This window comes from Daphnia carinata, chromosome 3 (assembly GCF_022539665.2).
Source record: "Daphnia carinata strain CSIRO-1 chromosome 3, CSIRO_AGI_Dcar_HiC_V3, whole genome shotgun sequence".
Classification (NCBI taxonomy): Eukaryota; Metazoa; Arthropoda; class Branchiopoda; order Diplostraca; family Daphniidae; genus Daphnia; species Daphnia carinata.
This window is the reverse complement of record NC_081333.1, coordinates 9,614,058-9,631,852: the sequence shown is the minus strand read 5'-3', so window position 1 is coordinate 9,631,852 and position 17,795 is coordinate 9,614,058. Positions and strand designations below refer to the sequence as shown.

At 42.6% G+C, this 17,795-nt stretch overlaps 3 protein-coding genes across 3 annotated transcripts; 1 reads left to right on the top strand and 2 right to left on the bottom strand.

The window, feature by feature from the left end:
* Positions 1-358: 358 nt before the first annotated feature.
* Positions 359-3,571, bottom strand: LOC130685301 (pyridine nucleotide-disulfide oxidoreductase domain-containing protein 2-like). Its single transcript, XM_057508586.2, has 16 exons — positions 3,296-3,571; positions 3,068-3,151; positions 2,989-3,000; positions 2,813-2,907; positions 2,602-2,757; positions 2,300-2,536; positions 2,192-2,235; positions 2,046-2,134; positions 1,867-1,937; positions 1,548-1,755; positions 1,326-1,488; positions 1,166-1,249; positions 1,094-1,099; positions 961-1,024; positions 786-893; positions 359-708 (listed from the first exon to the last, which is right to left on the bottom strand). Exons 1-16 carry the CDS (start codon positions 3,471-3,473, stop codon positions 490-492), a joined length of 1,818 nt encoding a protein of 605 aa, XP_057364569.1. The 5' UTR covers positions 3,474-3,571; the 3' UTR covers positions 359-489.
* Positions 3,572-5,779: 2,208 nt separating this feature from the next.
* Positions 5,780-9,152, bottom strand: LOC130685234 (eukaryotic translation initiation factor 4 gamma 2-like). The gene is made up of 5 exons (XM_057508497.2): positions 9,121-9,152; positions 8,832-8,943; positions 7,695-8,687; positions 5,931-7,610; positions 5,780-5,866 (listed from the first exon to the last, which is right to left on the bottom strand). Exons 3-5 carry the CDS (start codon positions 8,535-8,537, stop codon positions 5,801-5,803), a joined length of 2,589 nt encoding a protein of 862 aa, XP_057364480.1. The 5' UTR covers positions 8,538-8,687; positions 8,832-8,943; positions 9,121-9,152; the 3' UTR covers positions 5,780-5,800.
* Positions 9,153-13,067: 3,915 nt separating this feature from the next.
* On the top strand, positions 13,068-16,834 carry LOC130685229 (proton channel OtopLc-like). The gene is made up of 12 exons (XM_057508489.2): positions 13,068-13,357; positions 13,447-13,716; positions 13,787-14,044; positions 14,120-14,234; positions 14,309-14,408; positions 14,468-14,665; positions 14,767-14,927; positions 14,996-15,197; positions 15,282-15,433; positions 15,505-15,927; positions 15,993-16,289; positions 16,359-16,834. The coding sequence occupies exons 1-12, from the start codon at positions 13,341-13,343 to the stop codon at positions 16,578-16,580; spliced, it is 2,415 nt and encodes an 804-aa protein (XP_057364472.1). The 5' UTR covers positions 13,068-13,340; the 3' UTR covers positions 16,581-16,834.
* Positions 16,835-17,795: the final 961 nt, after the last annotated feature.

Genomic DNA, 17,795 nt, shown 5'->3' with positions numbered 1-17,795 from the left:
TTACCTATAATTTTGTTCTTACGGAGACACAAGCTGGCCTGCACGGGAACATTACACGCATCGCTTAAATATGAAGGCTTTTCTTTTTATGTTCCCAACTATTATAGCTTGAGTGACTTGGAAAAACTAACTCTAAACACAGCGTGAAAGTTTTTCTTACGGAGTTCATCAACCTGTTTTTGTCTCGTCGGATAGCGAGGAGATTCTTTAAACACTTTATCGTAGATATCTGTGGCAGCTAGAAATGGATAGGATTACCACGATAGGAACGGCCAAAGAAATGCAGGTAGCACATGCCACTCTATTAACGCAGAAGTTAATGTCGAAAACTATCCATTAAGTGCACGAAGCCGACTGATTCTTCATTAAACTCTTACATATTATATTATTATACCTGCAATTCATCATTGGCAAGATTGAAAAATATGAAGAAACATCCCAAGAAGTTAAATGTTTGAAGCTTATTTGCATTCGTGTGTAGCAGAGCGCTTAACGTCTGTTTTCTTCTACGACAAGTTCCGCTGCCAAACGTCCTGGAGTCCCCATCACGCCGCCACCAGGATGAGCTCCACTTCCGCAGATGTAGAGTCCTTTGATTGGCGTCCGAGGTAACGATGGATAATGATCTCTTTGGTTATGCGCTTTCCAGGAAGAAAACGGACGAGATAGATACAGTTGATCCAAGCTAATGGCTCCGTGGAAAATATTCTATTTTCAATAATAACATTAAGTAGTACAAATAAGACTTGATTGAAACAAGGAGGAAATAAATGAATGGCATTTACTCCTCCAGTTAGCCCAAAGATGCGCTCCAGATCGGGGGGTGTAAGCACTTCATAGCCGACGATGCTCTGCTGAAATCCTGGGGCATATTCTTCAATTTGTTGGAATATCTAAATTACATTTATTTTTCTTCATGTAATTAGTCTAGAGATGACGTAACAAAATAATGTAACTCACTCTCTGGGCATAAACCTCCCTCCAATGGTCATCCCATTGGACCCCATTCTGCAATTCGTAGGGCCTTTTGGAACATGAAATCAAAGTTTCCTTTTACACAGGCCTCACGAACTTGGTGCATAATCCTACTTACGTGTATCTAAGATTCAGATTCAACAATCAGTACTACCAAACTTCCATTTTATCATGATGAAGTTGTACATACTGTGTGAAGAGCAGAGCTACGTGACAGCCTTTCGGTGAGATGGTCGGGTCTAATGAAGATGGTATAGTCATTTCAATCATTGGCCTAATTGATACATGGGATAATCAATAGCATTTGACAAAAAACTAAAAACATAATGTGAATAGAAATGCAGGTATACCTGTCGGGAATCAACCCTTGTTGGCCTTGCTGGAACGCTTTATTGAGCATATGGCTCTCTTCGCAATTCAAATGTATAGTGCAACGATGATGCGGAGCCGCTCTCCCTATCCCCGATGTTTGATGTGGATCGGCAAGGAAGTTTGGCAATGCGTTAAGTGCAACTAAACCCAGAAACGAAGTTAAACAAAGCGAAACCCAACGGAATTGAAACTATCACAACCATTAATCTTTGTCACTGGCGATGTGTAATCAACCGATTTCACTTTATTGAGGTACGATTCAGGAAGCGCTCCGGAAGGCAACAGATTAACGAATGTGACGTGAGGTGTAGCGTTGGAAAGAACAACCTTGGAGAAGATTTCCGTTTCATCGGCCAAGCGAACACCTGCAACACTTCCATCATCATCCACCATAATTTCTTTTACTGTCTAAAAAATAAAACAGACATAGAAAACAAAACAAAAGACGTGAATTGGGAACCCAATGCCCTTTCCTGAATGTCAAAGTCGAATAATTGTAAACAGGATTTTTCTACTTACCTGGTCTGTGAATATCGTCGCTCCTTTCTCAACTGCCGATTTCGCCATGGCACTGGACACAGCCCCCATTCCTAAATGGTTATTTAATAATCAACGACGACGCAAATTTCAGAGCCATTTTAGCTGGCAACATTGAATTCAAATTCATCTTAAAATCTATTCCTGTAAACAATCAGTACCTCCTTCCGGGTAGGCCCAAGCTCCTTGTTTCCCCTCAACTCCTCCCATGACGTGATGCAGTAAAACGTAACCACTTCCGATCGAGTGTCTATGCAAAAATGTAAGTGTTAACAATGCGACCGTAATCGTGTGAAATTCATCTTACGGTCCCATCATTGCGCCTATCACTGCATCAGTTGCGAGGGTTGCCTTATGGAAGCGAACAGTTATTTTATTTGTAAAGCGAAAAAACACTTTTGAAAGAATGGCGTACCTTGAGGGGTTCTGATTCAAAAAATTGGTCGAGCAGTTTGCTAGCCGGAGCTGTCATTAAATCGTAAAACGATCCGATTTCTTTGCGAAGTTTGTATGCACTTTTGCCCACGGCCAAAAGACTCTTGGCATTCGAATAAAAAGAACCGGGAAAATTCAAATCGATGGCTTTCGAATCAATGAGAGGGTCGATGGCAGCCACTAATCGCGACAGCCATTGTTCGTAGTTTTCATAGGCCTATGGAGTTTATAGCCATCCAATTGATGTTAACAAGAAACTGGCAGAACAATTGAACTGAATACCTCGGCGTCACGTTTGGAGAATTTCGATATTTGCTTTCGGTTGAATTCAATGTCACTAGATAGTGTTAACGAACGAGCTCCGCCTGTTTTCCAGTGATTGGTAGAAAGCGGAGTGTAAGAACTTGGGTCCCGCAGATGAAGCTTCAATCCGTGTTTCTAAAGTCATGTTCAGTATAATTAATTCGCTTCAGTTGACAGATTCTTATGTTACCTTGAGCTCCAAATCGTTGATAATGGATGGACGCAATAAACTGAGTAAATAGGATGCACGCGAAAAATGAAACCCTGGGATTATCTCCTCCGTCACTTAATTGGACAACATGGTATTATTCAGTGCCATGACATAACGTAATGTAAAACTGTATGCATAGTTCAATTGCAATTTACCGGCAGCACCACCTTTATTCAAAAATGCGTTGGTATTATATAAAACCTTTAAAAAAATAATTCTCAATTTACTCTTTACCTACGACATGCCTGCGTTCAAGGACGCAGACTTTTTTAAAGCCTGCTAACTGGAGATACGCAGCAGCAACCAGACCATTATGTCCTTAAAAAGTTATAAATAAACACATTATCAGGCCCTATGGAGTGTAGATTAAAGCTATAACAGTCTGAAATGTAACTAGATCTTTAGTGAATGAAAATATCGTTAGCATAAGAAACAATCACAAGTTAATGTGCATGGCATCACCTCCTCCAATTATAATTGCTTCATATGAACTTGAATGTTTTGGTTTTCCTGGATAACTCAAACAGCTAGATGGTGATTGCTTGTTGCTTGTAGATCTCACAGAACTAATCGCAGCAGCCGGGCTAACCAATGGTTTCGACGGGAAACGATAGAAACGAAGCAAAGAGCTCAAAGACATGACGCGAAAAACTGAAAGTATTCGGGAGTCGTTATACGAAAATTGGCCACTCGTGTTATTGAAGACTGGCCAGAAAATCAGTATCCTATAACTATTCAGTTGACTACAGATAACACAACCGACTAGGCACTCTCATCACTTTCAGCCAAGATAGTCTAAACAACATTTACGTTGGCACCACAACGATAAAGTAAACACACCCCATTGGTATTGAGGTCGTAGTAGAGACAGTACTACACCTATCCCGTCTATGGGGCAACCAAATAACTGTGGCCAGGGTACACCAAAATTGTGTCGCTTTCTTCATTGTTACAAGAAAGGCAATGAATTTAGAGTTCTAGATGCGAAATGGCTTAGGAAATCTACGTGGCTTACCGTAAGTTTCAAGAACGAACTTTCTCTGGAACCGAGCGACCACGAATTGTTAATGAATGCGTTTGGTACATGCGACGTTTTGTTACTAAGGAGAAATCCCAACCTTTTTTTTTCTCTTCTCTTAGCCCAAGGTGTCACACCCCCTAAAAATCAAAGGGAAAAAGCAAAAAGAAAGAAAGCAATTTTTCAGAAGGTCTCCCTTTCCTACTAGAAAGAAGCTCTGAGGTGGAAGGGTTAGGTAACAAAACATCTTCCCATATTAGCGTAGAACCCAAAAATCTTGTGATCTTTCAAGATGTGCCAATTGTTTTTTTATTTGTATCGAATAATAGTTTATGTCATCAAATTCCTTTGCCACATAACGAGTTAACCATGGGATGAACGGGTGTTTACAAGCTTTTTACTTTTTCAAGTATCAAATCTTTCGTGTGTAATGTTTACATTACGCTACGTAAGAAAAGCTGTACGACATCCTTGTGTTCACCAGATAACACCCGCTTAAGCCAATTCAAACTTCTTAGGCGGAGCGGCTTATCCGGAAAGAGGCTCCGGACAAAAATTAACTTTAGTTATGGGTCATTACTCGATGTTCACCATGAAACTTTCTGTAGGTGCTTAGGTCTTTAGTTCGGTCGAAAACATGTCTTCATTGTGATGGCTTAATTTGTAGTTGCTTCTTGCTACACCTTAAATTTACAAAATAACGTTAACTTAAGGCTTCACGTTCTACGGTGCAAATATGGTTCGTTTTCACCTTATCATGACTTGGTAGTGAAGAAGAGTTAAAATGTTTTCAATAGAAAAGTGATTGTACTGCGTTCTATGTCGGTGCACAAATATCTGAAATCCATAGTATATCAACCTTTGCCCCACATGCCTGCATACGACAGGGGCCCCAACATACGAAAGACGTTGCAATCAAGGGCTTACGAATCTTATCTTATCCCTGCTTAAATAAACGGACTCAAAATTACGATTTATTTCAAACTCATTTATTTTAGAATAAATCCTTCACGTACTGTAATTGTCCCTAAACGTCTTTTCCGCAAACAAGCTCTGCAAAGAAATGCAAGCAACGAATCACTTCTACTACAAATCGGTTGATAATAAGTTCCTTGAACTAAAAAAAAAGAGGAAAAGAACAAAACAACGTGCGCAAGTTAAATTTGAAATCATTTCATTTGGTTTCTGAAGTGCAAGTCGATCAGAGAAAAAAAAATAGCGAAAGAGGGAGCGGTACAATCACACACTTTGTGGAAATCAGCTAATCCCCAAGTTGTAACGAAATTAAAGGTGTGTTGAAATAGAATTTTTTTAAAATCTTCCCCTTAAAACGATGTTTCAAAAAAGCCTTGTGGGCGATTTCTTTTAAAAATTAGTGGGGGTCCATGAGGAAAGAGGAAACTCAAGAGATTTTTTTTTTTTTTTTTTTAGCTATTTAGGTGTTAGACCTTGGCTTTAGACCGCGGCCAAAGAAAAAACATCTCTCGACGAGATGAAAGAAAATGTTTCTAGCTTTTTGCCTGTTTGATTTGATTAGAACTAAAGTTAGGGACGAACCCAGTAAAGCATCAAGGGACTCTGAACATATTGCCAAAGAGCGCATTCGGCGCAGGAAACCGAAAGATGGGAGGGCAAGAGAAGAAAAAGAACAAAACAAAGCGCAACTAAAGAACACAGCACGTTAACGAAAGAATTGAGTGGACATTAAAAGATTTGTTTTTTTTTTCGTTCTCTCCCACGTGATTCACTTTCAATCAATCCAAAGATATATTCGGCAACGGCGTGGACCAAAGAGGCCAACATCTATCGGCCAGCAGGGGGAAAAAAAGTCACTTCTTCAAAGGCCGTTCTTTTAGTCGCTTAGTAGGAGGATGCGTAAAGCGCGCTGTGCTTTCTCCTGGTTTTGTGCCGTGTTTTTTAATAAATGGTTCCTAGAGTCGTCTTTTTCGTTAAGCATCGCCATCTTCATCTTCATCAGACTCGGCTTGTTCAAGCCACATGAGCCAGTTATTTACCTAAACAAAAAGATAGTTATAATCCTTTGCTGAAGAATATGAAATTGTTATCAACCAAATTTACCTGAAAGAGAGCTTTGCCTTTGCCTGGCGTAACGTCAGTAAGATCCTCCTTCCACTTGAGGAAGGCGTCTTCTTCAACAATCTCAAGATCGTAGAGAAGGACGAACCAGCGTAGAAGCATACCCTTGGGGAAGTTAAGTCCATGACAGAAGGCCTGCAGAGAATGCAGGACGGTGACTTGAAGTGAGACATGATCGTGGAGGAAGGCCTGCAACACGGGTCGATAGCGCTCCATAAGCTCCTTCTCCTTCTCTTGGGTCACCTTGTCCGTGGTGGTAAGGGAACCGTTTTCCGTCGTTCCATTGGTAGGAGGTGCGTCGCCGGGAGCCGCTTCTTGAGCGATATATTTGAGGAGGACGGCAAACAGGGCCGAGATAAAGCCCGGCATCGTGTAGCAGGACGGATCGACATTCTCTTTGATCCACTTGTAGAACTGAGCGGGAGTCGGATCGGCTTGAATCTGTTTCCACAGATCAGACTGAATACGTAGCAGAGGGAAGAGGAAGCCGAGTCCACGGTCGTCCAAAATTTGCCCCAGCCTATCTTTGTTGCGATCCAGTTCCGGAAGCATATTCATCAGCTGAACTTTAGACTCGTTAAACAACTTGATCAGGACGGCCCTTTCAGTGGCCTGAATCTTGTGCAGCTGTTGAAGTGTCAGGAGGAACAAGGGGTACTGGTGGCCACCTTCCAGCGGTCGAGCTAAATCGGCAAGAGTGGAAAGTTCGTCCATCACGGCGCGAGCAGCCAAGCCAGCAACAAAAGATTTGGCTCGAGGCACATCGTTCTCTATTTCAGGCAGCTGAGAGACCAATTCTTTGTAGCCGTCAAAAAATTGAGACGGGGTTATGAGCGAATCCTTCTTCAGCTGGACCATCAATTGACTGACCAGCTCGCGATCCGAGTCTGATTTGTCTAGAACTTTGGCCATGAGACGAGCCAAGACGGGGGTCCAAAACCGTTCAATGGATTTGATCTCCTTTAGGGCAGTGACACTGTCCTCCACTTTCTGATGATTCAGTAAGTCTTCCAATACAGTTTCCGCTTGCTTAACTATGTCTTCCTTTGTGGGACCTTGGTCTTTTCGTGGAGATCTCAATTTATCGGCAGCAGTAGAACCTACAGTTTTGCCCCCAACGGGCTTCATATCTTGCAAGTTTATACCGATACCAGAGGTCTTGGATGAATTGGATAATGCCGCCGAATTAGTGAGAGGGAGGGCGGCATCCAACAGAGGACCCAAAGGTCCGGTTATATGGTTGTTTGCAGAAGAAACGTTGGTCGTGACGGACTTCGATAAGATTACAGTCGGTGGTTTGGGTTTGTGAACCATCGAGTTGGCCGGCGGACGGAGACTAACTTCTTCCGTGCTGCCTTGGCTTCTCTGCTGTGTCATCATCATCTTCTTGAAACGTGGTGGCAGATCATTTTTGGCATTATTGGCTTGGTTCATGTTCTGTTGGTGGTGATTTTGAGCCGAGAACTGCTTGTTGTTGCCACCGCCATTAAAGTTGCCGACGCCATTGCTAGACGATCGGTTAGAGTAACTGCCTCCTCCGCCGCCGCCACCACCTCCACTTCCACCACTACCTGTGCTTCCGTAAGACGGGCGTCCACGGTACATATTCGGGTTGTGTCCGTGGCTGTTGTGAGTTGAGTCGCTGTCGTATCCGTAGCCATCCTAATATTGAAAACGGGTAGATTAGATTTGCCAAAAGCGAAAATTATTTCACAGACAAACAATGCTTGAATGATTTTTTCTAACCTGCATAGATGGAATGACTCCGGGTCCGGTACCAATGCTTACGGCTCCCAGAGGAAGGGAACCAAAGACGTCTTCGAGTCCAATGCCGATAGGCCCTTTAAGACCCGAACGTGAAACGGGGAATAGCCCGGAAGGCGGACTGATTCCCATGCCAGGACCGGAAGCTCCACCGCCCATGCCACCGCGATGCATTCCCTGCATGAGGTGGGATCCGGGAGGAGGTAGGTAGACACCACTGTCTCGGGCGGCTTCTTCTCGAATCTGTTGAATGGTTCGTGGCCCGTCGGTCGAGGCGATTTTGCGGGGCTGCCAATGATTAGCACGCAGGTCGATGGAATCCTGCAGCATGAATCGAATCCGCGAAGGCAGCTCCTGGTTGACGGCATAAGCAGCCATCCGGTCAAAATATTGATCCATCAAGGATTTAGCCTTGTCGATGTCGAGAATCCTGCCGCAGGTTCTCATGATCTGGCATAAACATTCCAAATCTTCGGCCATCTCACGGATGCCGCCCCGGCGCTTCCTCTCCAAGAGCTGCTGGATACACATGTGGAGGATGGCACCCTGCAGCATACCCAACTTGCCCAATTCACCGATAAACTTAATGTTGCCAAGCATTTTACGCTTGGCCGTCTGACGCTGCTCTTCTTCGTCGGCTGTAAGAGAGCCATCGCGGCTTTCGAAGACCTCTTGAGCGGCCGAACGATTTTCAAACTCGACACGGCACTTGGCAAGCAACAGCTGGCGGAAGGTAGAGATGCTGGGAGCGCTGCCGTTGGCGTTCGTTGGCGGTTCAAAGTTGGGGGCTTCTTCAGATAGACGCCTGCACAGCTGTGCGTACATAGAACTGTACTTGGGTTCATCTAAAGCCTTCTCGAAGATGAGTAAAATCACTCCCTTCAAGATGGTCGGAGAGTCCAACCCTATGCACAGCAAATCATCGCTCAACTTCTCAAACTTTTCCGGAGTTAGTTTGTTTAGGATACCGCGAACCTAGGAAAATGAAACATCAAACAGTTAAAAAAAAAAAATACAGATCAGATAGCATAAGAAACTTCTCATAATTAAAAAAAAAAAAAAGCTTAACTCGCAACTGAAAACCTCAAACAAACTTGGTTTCAGTACACACATGTTTACCTTGCGAAAGACGATGTCATTCTTGTTTTCATGGGAAAGTGCATCTCGTTTGTAAGTACTGGGAGGAATCCATCTGCGATTGCCTGTGGACACTTGGGAGCGTGGATCGTCCCTGAAAAAGAGAAAACTGATCAGAAAAGGAGAATAGTCTTCAAGCAACACAAAAAGCAGGACACCGAGAAATAGTTTGACACCATTCCTACCTTCCATATATGGGAACAGAATAACAAGTTATGCATGGCAATGAACTGAAAAGGGACAAGGATGAAATGTAATATTTATCTGTTACCTTCCTCCTAGGCTACGAGAAGCACCCCCGTGTCCTCGCTGCCCGTCCGTTTTGCTTTGAATTGGGCCCGCCAAGGTGAAAAATTACGAGGAGACACGTCCAGTCGCGTTCTTTTCACAAATAAGTGAAGCTGGAAAAAAATAAAATGGTGACAGAGATGAGACAATTGATGTTGCACTGGCTAAATATCAAAATATACTGCGTAGAGTAGCAGTAAGACGACGACATGTATTTGACGCAAACGAGTTTCGCAACACACTTTAGACTAAGAGCCCTCTACTGTCGAACTTGGAACGTGGGACTAATGGGGAGAGGGAGGTAATACATGAAGGAGAATTCTTTGTCAGTGACCTAAATTTTCTTTCCTTTTTCTAATTCGCAATATGCCCAAGGCCGACGGTTTTCCTATTTCTCAAGGGCTCCATTTCCTCAAATACTGTACTTATTACGATGACGTGGGCGAGAATTCTCGAAAAAGAAGTTTCTCTTGCACGTAGAACGATAACCTAGACATGTTACGTCAACATTATACTCCGTTCCATGAAAAAAGCAACGCACGCGCAGAGGAAAACCCTCGAAAAGTGGGAGGGTACATTCCCCAACCCTGCAGATGACGCAAGGGATAGAAACAAGACTGCTACGATACACAACCGTGCGGGCTAACAGCACTAAATAGGAACGAAGGGCGCACGCAACCAAAATCAATATTACGCACCGGATGAGGGTGGTAGCTGCAGTCCTCTTTTCTCTTTGGCCGTCCTACCGAGCTAGATTCTACTTCACGAATCGCATCCGATGTCTAAATATTGATCGACTTCTCGGGGTTGGCACCTACGGTTACTTCGGTGTAAGTCGGCTTGCTCACTACATACAAGTTCACACAATCTTCGCTAAGTGCATAATAACTCGAAGGCTATGGACGCCCATTTCCGAAATAAGTTCAATGGCTCCTACACACCGACATCAAGGTCTCCACAGCTACACACACATTTCCCTGCTGCATAGACACACGCACTTGGACCGAGACACATTCCAAAAAGCCCTAGCTAGCCCGAGGGCCTGAAGGGACGCACCAAAACGGAGTCTCTCCCCGAAAAAAAAAGATGGCTTCCCAAAAAGAATGTCTTGTTTCGAAAGCGGAAATATACAATTCTCACAACGGCGCAGACGAAGCTTTCGGGTTCAAGATTTACTTGCATCGTTCATTTTTTTTGAGAAAAAAAAAATAAAGAAATATGAAATGGACAGAGAGGTAAACGACCTTTAGCGTCTCGAGAGGGCGCCATGTGAAGGCTTGTGGGATGTTTTTACATCCATTTCGTAACACATTTTATCTGCCAAACCCTAATTAGATGAAGCTATGAAAGTAAAGACTGCCTTTCTTGCTATCAGATTACCTGCAACAGGGTATTTTTTATTACACTAAAACAAGCATTGATTCGCATACCCCTTCAATTGGCGAGGCTACTAATTGGATGCTAAGCAGACAGACAAATCCCTTTGTTCTAGTGAATTCTTCAAGCGATTCGTCACTTGTTTCACAGTTCACTGTCGCGATGCCTGTCCAGCGGCGTCGGATATTACCCGATTTGTTTCCCAGACAAAGAAAAACATGGCGGAAAGACATGATAAATGGCTCAAGTTCTAATTCGAAAGAAGAAAAAACAAACTTGGAAATGTACTTACAACGCTCGAATTCTGAGTGATTGGAGCCTAAACTTTTTCAGTGGAGGCAAGGCTGATGACTTCCGCCCTACCTGGGTTGCCAAACGGGACTATGGAAAAGAGTCGGCAACGGGGAGGCTTCTCTACAATTCTCCTCCTACCCTTCCCCTGTGGTAGGTACTATATTTTAACCGATACTTGCGAAGTTGATTAATAGATGGCGTAGTTGGTTTCCATTTCCCGGCGGCACCTAGCGGTTGTGCAAGGAGATTTTAACACCGATAGAGACCTTCACGCTATCCGGCACAATGGGCCTGTGGCGTGAAAATTTGCAATTTGGCGGATGGCCAACTAAGATAAAAAAATTTTTTTTTGAAGCTTAAAATATGCTATTCCATAAAATGCAGTTTTAATGTCAACTGTATAGATAATAAAATGCAAAAGGAAAGCCTAGCATGTTGAACGAAAACCCACGTTAGTTCGTCATTTATTTTATCTTTTCTCTAATATCTGTTAGAATACCCTTGCAATTTAACAAGCGAACACCAGGCTTAAGCTACGTGATCGGTGAATAGACTTTTTCAAGGTTTTGTTTTAGCTACTTTCTCGCCGGTCCCGCGGTCGAGCATACAAAGCCATTTTGAGAGTCAAGTACGCGACGCGTGATTCACAGGTCTTGGATCGGCCTTGAAGAGACTAAGGTATTGGAATATTAAATATCGATCGAGGGTGCCTTTCTGCATTGGCAATGGCAACATAACTTTGACGACCTCCTTATGGAATTAATAAGTAGCACTAAAACTTTTGCAGAATAAAATTTTTTCCATTACAATTTCAGAATTATTATTTCTATCAATAATGAAAATTAGTTACAGGAAGCTAATACGTTTTCAATGGGTAGTTTTTTGGCCATCATGATTGGATCATAGATCCAAACAGGCCGTTTCGATTGCCCTTTGCCCTTGCAAAGCTATCGATTTGCACAATGGTGGTGCCCAGAATTTGAGATACGAATTCAGATATTGAAGAAATGCTGCCACCGGACACATGAATAGCGCCTCCAGTTCCTGCTGGAACTATCATTTTGCGACAAGAATCGACAACTCTTTCCAACGTTATTACTTTTTCATTTTTTTATAGTAACGTTCATGCGCACAATTATATGCATCTGAACGTATGAATAGAAACTGGTTGGAAAAGCACAAGGCGACAAGGCTGGGTAAGATCAATATAACATTTCCCATGAGGGAAAAAAGGGAAATTCATACGTGAGTTGGGAACGGGACGAAATGGCGGATAGGTGTTGCTGCTGCCTGAATCATATCCTATCCAAGTTAAATTTAGAAATGAGTAAATAAAAAATAAACAGGCATCGTCAACAACAGTCAATTATATTTCCCTTCAAAGGAATTAGATTTCACTTCGTCGAACTGATAAACGAGACTAGAAAATGCGCGCATTAAAGACTAAGGAGCCGTAAACTGGTTCAATCATCGGCATGTCTGGTTCCAACTGATGTATAACCAAGTGAAAAAAAAAGTTTATCAGACAGTTTGACAGCTTTAATGGCCTTGCCGTACGCGAAATTCCGTAATGGTTTCCAATTTTTTTAAGTCAGAGCCTTTCATCCACTTCGTGACCGAGGTCCTAAACAATCATTCAAAGATAGTACAGTATCGATATAAAAGATACGATAATTATAGTGGGATTACTTGTCTTTTTGGTGAGCCCAAAAAAGGTTGGTAAAAAAAAAGGACCTCAATAAGTAATTCTGGATTGGTCGATTTTTACTCAGGGCATCAACTTTTATGCAGACTTCATGCCTTCCTGTCATCTTCCTATTCCCGTTTTAGTGGGGAGCATTTGAATCACTAGACAGTCGAGTTTTATTATCTGTTTGTTTATTAAAATAAACAAATCATATGACGATAGGTTTAACTATTTTTTTTTATGTCAGTCAATCATCATTCCGGTGACGTGACGACCGTGAACCGTACCTTTACGCAAGTATTTTTCCCGAAGCCGCATGACTCCCGCTTACCGAACCCTTGTAATCAAATGGCTTTCTTTGCTCTTTCACGCCTGACGACATCTCAGTCAGCTGACTGCTTCAGTTTGTATGTTTTTTATAGTGACGATAGCTTATTTCTCACATGCTTTAATGACCGCAATCCATAAAGGACGATAGAGGTGTGGCCGAGGCACGTGAGGGACAAAAATCACATGATTTGATGCCAATGTCCATAACTTCTTCTTTACTGTCTTTGCAATCTACAAAAAAAGAGAAGGTATTCTGCAGGGTGCATTAGGTCTTCCCAGTTTGTTATAGTGATAGTCTTAGTCGTGAAGGATCTTGTTCTTTTCCCGTCATGGATTAGTCGGAGTATCAATTGTGATCGACCAGCGACCGTACAAATATTCTTTTGAATTTTCCTTTCCTTCGGTTTCTAGTCCCATCTTTCATCTCGAGAGAGGAACCAGCTGCTTATATTCCATAACAAAAAACCCAATCAAGTCGATTAGCAGCCCAGGCTGCTTCGGAATTTCAAACAGAGATGACTTCTCGTGTCCGGTAAGTATTTAAAAAATAGTTAACAAGCGTTAAAAGTTGGGCAAAAAATTAAAATCTAAATTGTGATTACATTTTTTATTGACTGAAAGTTGGGAAGGAGTGGACGAAGTTAGCCAATCGAAGAATGGTGTGTTATGCGTATCTCCATCCGAAATAGATGGAGTTGTCAAGCATCCAAGGAAGAAAACATCTATCGAATTTATTTGTACAGCAGTCAGAAATTTGTCCCATCACTCAACATCGTCCCATCCAAAACCGATTGAGGTCAGACCCCAAACAACGAAAACCTGCGTTTGCAATATGAACGCGGATGAGGTGGGTCCGGAGAAACATCCAGTCACGCCCGAATCACAAGACAGGTATGCAATACTCTTGTAATCGGAAACACCTTTGCATGAAGTTTTCATTATGTGAATGATTCCCTTCAAGTGGAATTTCGGTGGAAAACAGCGCACCTCTAGCTGAAGAGGTGGCAAAAATGGAACAAGAATCACTTTTAAAAACCGTCAAAGGGAAACAGCTCCAAGACGGCGCAAAGAAACACGGTCGGAATGAAATTACGTTGGCCCACCCGCTACCAGCTATCAATGATCGAACGTCTTTGCCGAGCTTTAATGGACCACACACACCAACGCACCAACGAAATCATTCGGATAAGATGGTCAAAATATGGAAACAACATGGCAAGTAAGTTCATTGAAGCCCTTTTTTAGTTTAAACAGATGAAGGGGGAACAGAATAAAATCGATGGGTCGTTAAAAGGCAAGCTACCGTGGACATACTGAGCGCGCTTTACGGTATTATGTTGGTGGTAATGGGGGTGGCCTTTCCTACTTCACAAGTCATTTCAAGTAAAATCCCATCACACTATTACGAGGTACGAAAAACCGATGTGACGTATTGAAAAGTGACCACAACATTGGACCCTTACACCCTTCTTTATTGGCACAGGGCTTCTACGCTTACCTCTATTTTGTTGCCATTGGTTTCTTTGGCTACATTTACATCCTCTTGAAAACTCAGTTCAACTTTTCGTTGACGTGGAAAAAACGTAAGTTGATTTCGAAGTGTCGCTACTGGGCTCTCACGTTAAACGATACTCTCGTCCAGGTTGGTTTCAAATAGTGCAGCGTCTCAAAGCCAAGAAATGTGCGAAAATGGAGGCTGGCAATGACGATGCCTTCCAAGGCGATGGGTTGACTATGGAGGACATTATGACTACCAGACTACGGGTGACTCTTGGCAAAGAACTCGATCCCAGAAGAAGCGCCAATCACGGATCATTCTACCTTCGAATGGGAGCTGTCGGTATGGTCCAATTGACACTTGAAGAACTGTCTAGTGCTAGAAAAGCAACTTTACTATTTCCTTTGTAAAATGAAATCCGTTCTACATTTGGAACGGAGTAGTATTTGGTGTAGGGTCGATGATCTACTCGGGTTTGGAATTTGCCCAGTATTTCGAAATGTCTTCTAATCCGCTATGCGACGATATCATGATGGCAGTTCAGCCTGCCTCTCGTATGCTCTTTACATTTTTTCAAATGTATTTTGTTTTCCTCAACGCAAAGGTATTTGCAACTTTTATCTTTACAAAAATAAACAAGCATTTTTACATCCTGTATTGCTATTCATTCAGATCCAGATCATCAAGAACAGCAACGTCATTGTAGCTCGATTCGGAATGATGCACATCATAGCGACAAATCTCTGTGTATGGCTGAACGTCATTATCCAGGAAACGAAGCACGAGATCCTCCACTTCAAGCAGCACGGTGGTGACCATGAAATCGACCAGCATCTCGTGCCCGGACATGGCGAAGAGGCCGTTCAAATAGCAGGTTTTTGACAGATTGGGTTATAGAAAAAGGTAGCTTTGAATACGATTGAAAAGCATGAAATAATTGGCTGGTAACATCCCGCAGCGGAAGACCACAGCCCGTACGCTTCGGCCGTGATCGGGCATTGGTTGAACAAGACAGTCGGTGCCGTTTTGCTAGACGGGCAAAATGAGATCCAACAGCATCGGTTGGTTAAGCGAACACTGTCGGACGAATGTCATCGTTCAGACTTGATGGTCAGCCGTCTTCTCCCCCCTCCCCCTTCCATTATTTCAAAATTAACATGTTATTTGTGTTAATATTAAAGGGCACCTTGACGCAGAACGCAAGTCCGTTTCTATTTCCATGCGCCATTGAGTATTCGCTCATCTGCGCCGCCATTATGTACGAGATATGGAAACATACCGGAGAAATGGACCATCATCACTGGCCGGTCCGCTCGAGGACTGACTCTCCTGCAGGTGCTCGAACCCCACGGACACCCAGTGGAAGCATCTATCCGTATTCCCAACGCCGTTCACCGCATCATTATTCCGTCGATTGCACAAATGCCAACAAAGGCCTCTTCTTTGGAATATTTGTTCTGGTTCTGAGTATTTTATCCATGATCCTTTTCTTTGTTCTTATCCATCGGGAGGACTACAAAAGCACAGCCATCACCATCGTCCACTTGGCCGAGCTCATTCTTTACATCATGACGTTGATTGCCGTCCTCATTGGAATCATACAGGTATGTTCTGCGGGCAAAAAACGGACAGCAATTGTTATTTGAATAGTTTAACAATTTAATCCCAGGTGAGCCAGTTGCAATTCGACGCTTCTCATCCGCTCGATCTGGACAATATTCTACTTATTGTCGCTCTAACTGGTGTCATCTCCTACAACGTTTTTACCATAATTGGTACGCAGTTTAGTGACCATTCGGATAGAATGTTGGTGCTCATCAATGCCCTGACGGCTGTCGTGCAGGCCGTTGCTCAAACTGTTTTTGTGTTGGGGTCGTCCAAGCGACACCTGTACACTAGACGTCAGGAGCTGCGCAAACCTGGCCGTGAGGTTGTGACTTTCTTGATGGTCACCAACTTTGCAATGGTATATTTTATTGCAGCTCTATATCTCATTTTAAAAATGTAATGATTATCATTTTGGGGAATGAAACAGTGGGCAATCATAACGCTGGAAAAGAGCAGATTCGACGCCCACCCGGTCCAGTCCCAGTTCTTCGGGCAGTGGCCATGGACTATTATAACTAATATTAGCTCGCCGCTCGCCATCTTCTATCGCTACCATTCGACTGTTTGCTTATGTGAAATATGGAAACGGTGCTACAAAGTCTCCGAGAGATTCAACCATATGCCGTTACAGCAGCACGCGAGCGTGTAGTTCCCACTTTATTCATTCCCATTAGGACAGACAGTCTCTTCTACATACGAAAGGAGTTTGGCAATGTTATACTAAGCAGTCTGTACGTTCAACATATACAGTACAGTATTGCCCTTACTATTTGTCACTAGTTATTGCAGAGCTCATCTATAATCAACAACCAACTAAACAGAATAAAACCTACAGAGAGCTCTACCTTGCGTGATGTTAATATACGATAACACTGTGATTATATAATACAAGTGTGGATGTGACCGGACGACCTGTGCCATTAATAACTACGAGGACGTAAATGAAAGTTAGGGGATTTTTTTTTTATGCAGATTTATTGGCTTGTACGATGGCCAGCTATGACAGGCGCTGACGTAATCATTCTTTGAAGTAGTGCAATATCGATTGATATGTTACGCAATGCAGTGGTCTTTTCTCGTTTTGGGGGAGAATCGCAAACCAGCTATAGCAAGCATTTTGATAGGATACTTTTTCCTTATAATAAAACACAATTTCCATAAAATATGAGAATTCGTTTGGTCGGTAAGATTCGGACGGGTATAAGGAACTGGATAAGTTTAAGAAAAAAACGAATATGGATTAGTATGGGCGAAAAACGTGTCTTGAAACTTAAATTAGCCAAGATATTTCCTAACGTTACGCCATTGTGTTTTCCACCAGTGCAATATCCTAAAAAAAGGTAGCGATTGAGCGGATCATGAATTGAATTATGTAAAAGAGACTTACAGCTTAACTTCTTTGACACAGGAGAGCACCAAACACCTTGTTCTAATTATCAACCACCTTATTGTTTTGTTTTAATTTGAAAATAAATGAAAATGGTCTTATTAGAAACTCTTTCAAGGTAGGCGTGTTAAAACTTATGTTTGACTATTCTAGAAGAGTTTCGATTTTCCTGTAACAAAAATTTTAAAAACAAAATCTGTACGTGCAAGTGGCATCGGTCCATTACACTTGTTTTGGATTTCCCACTGTTCATTTGGTGACTTCATTTTTTGAGGAAACATTCTTGGGTAACAAACGTCGCTTTCCAAAGAGCGTTTTTTTTTCATCGGAATAAAAATAAATATTCATGAAGAATTAAACACACCGTTGAATGAAAGTGCATATGGGACACAGCTTTGTTTGCAAGCTTGTTTGAACTACTGCAACAAGGACGTTTGAAGAAGACTTGAGTAGTTATTTTCAAATGATGGGGCAAAC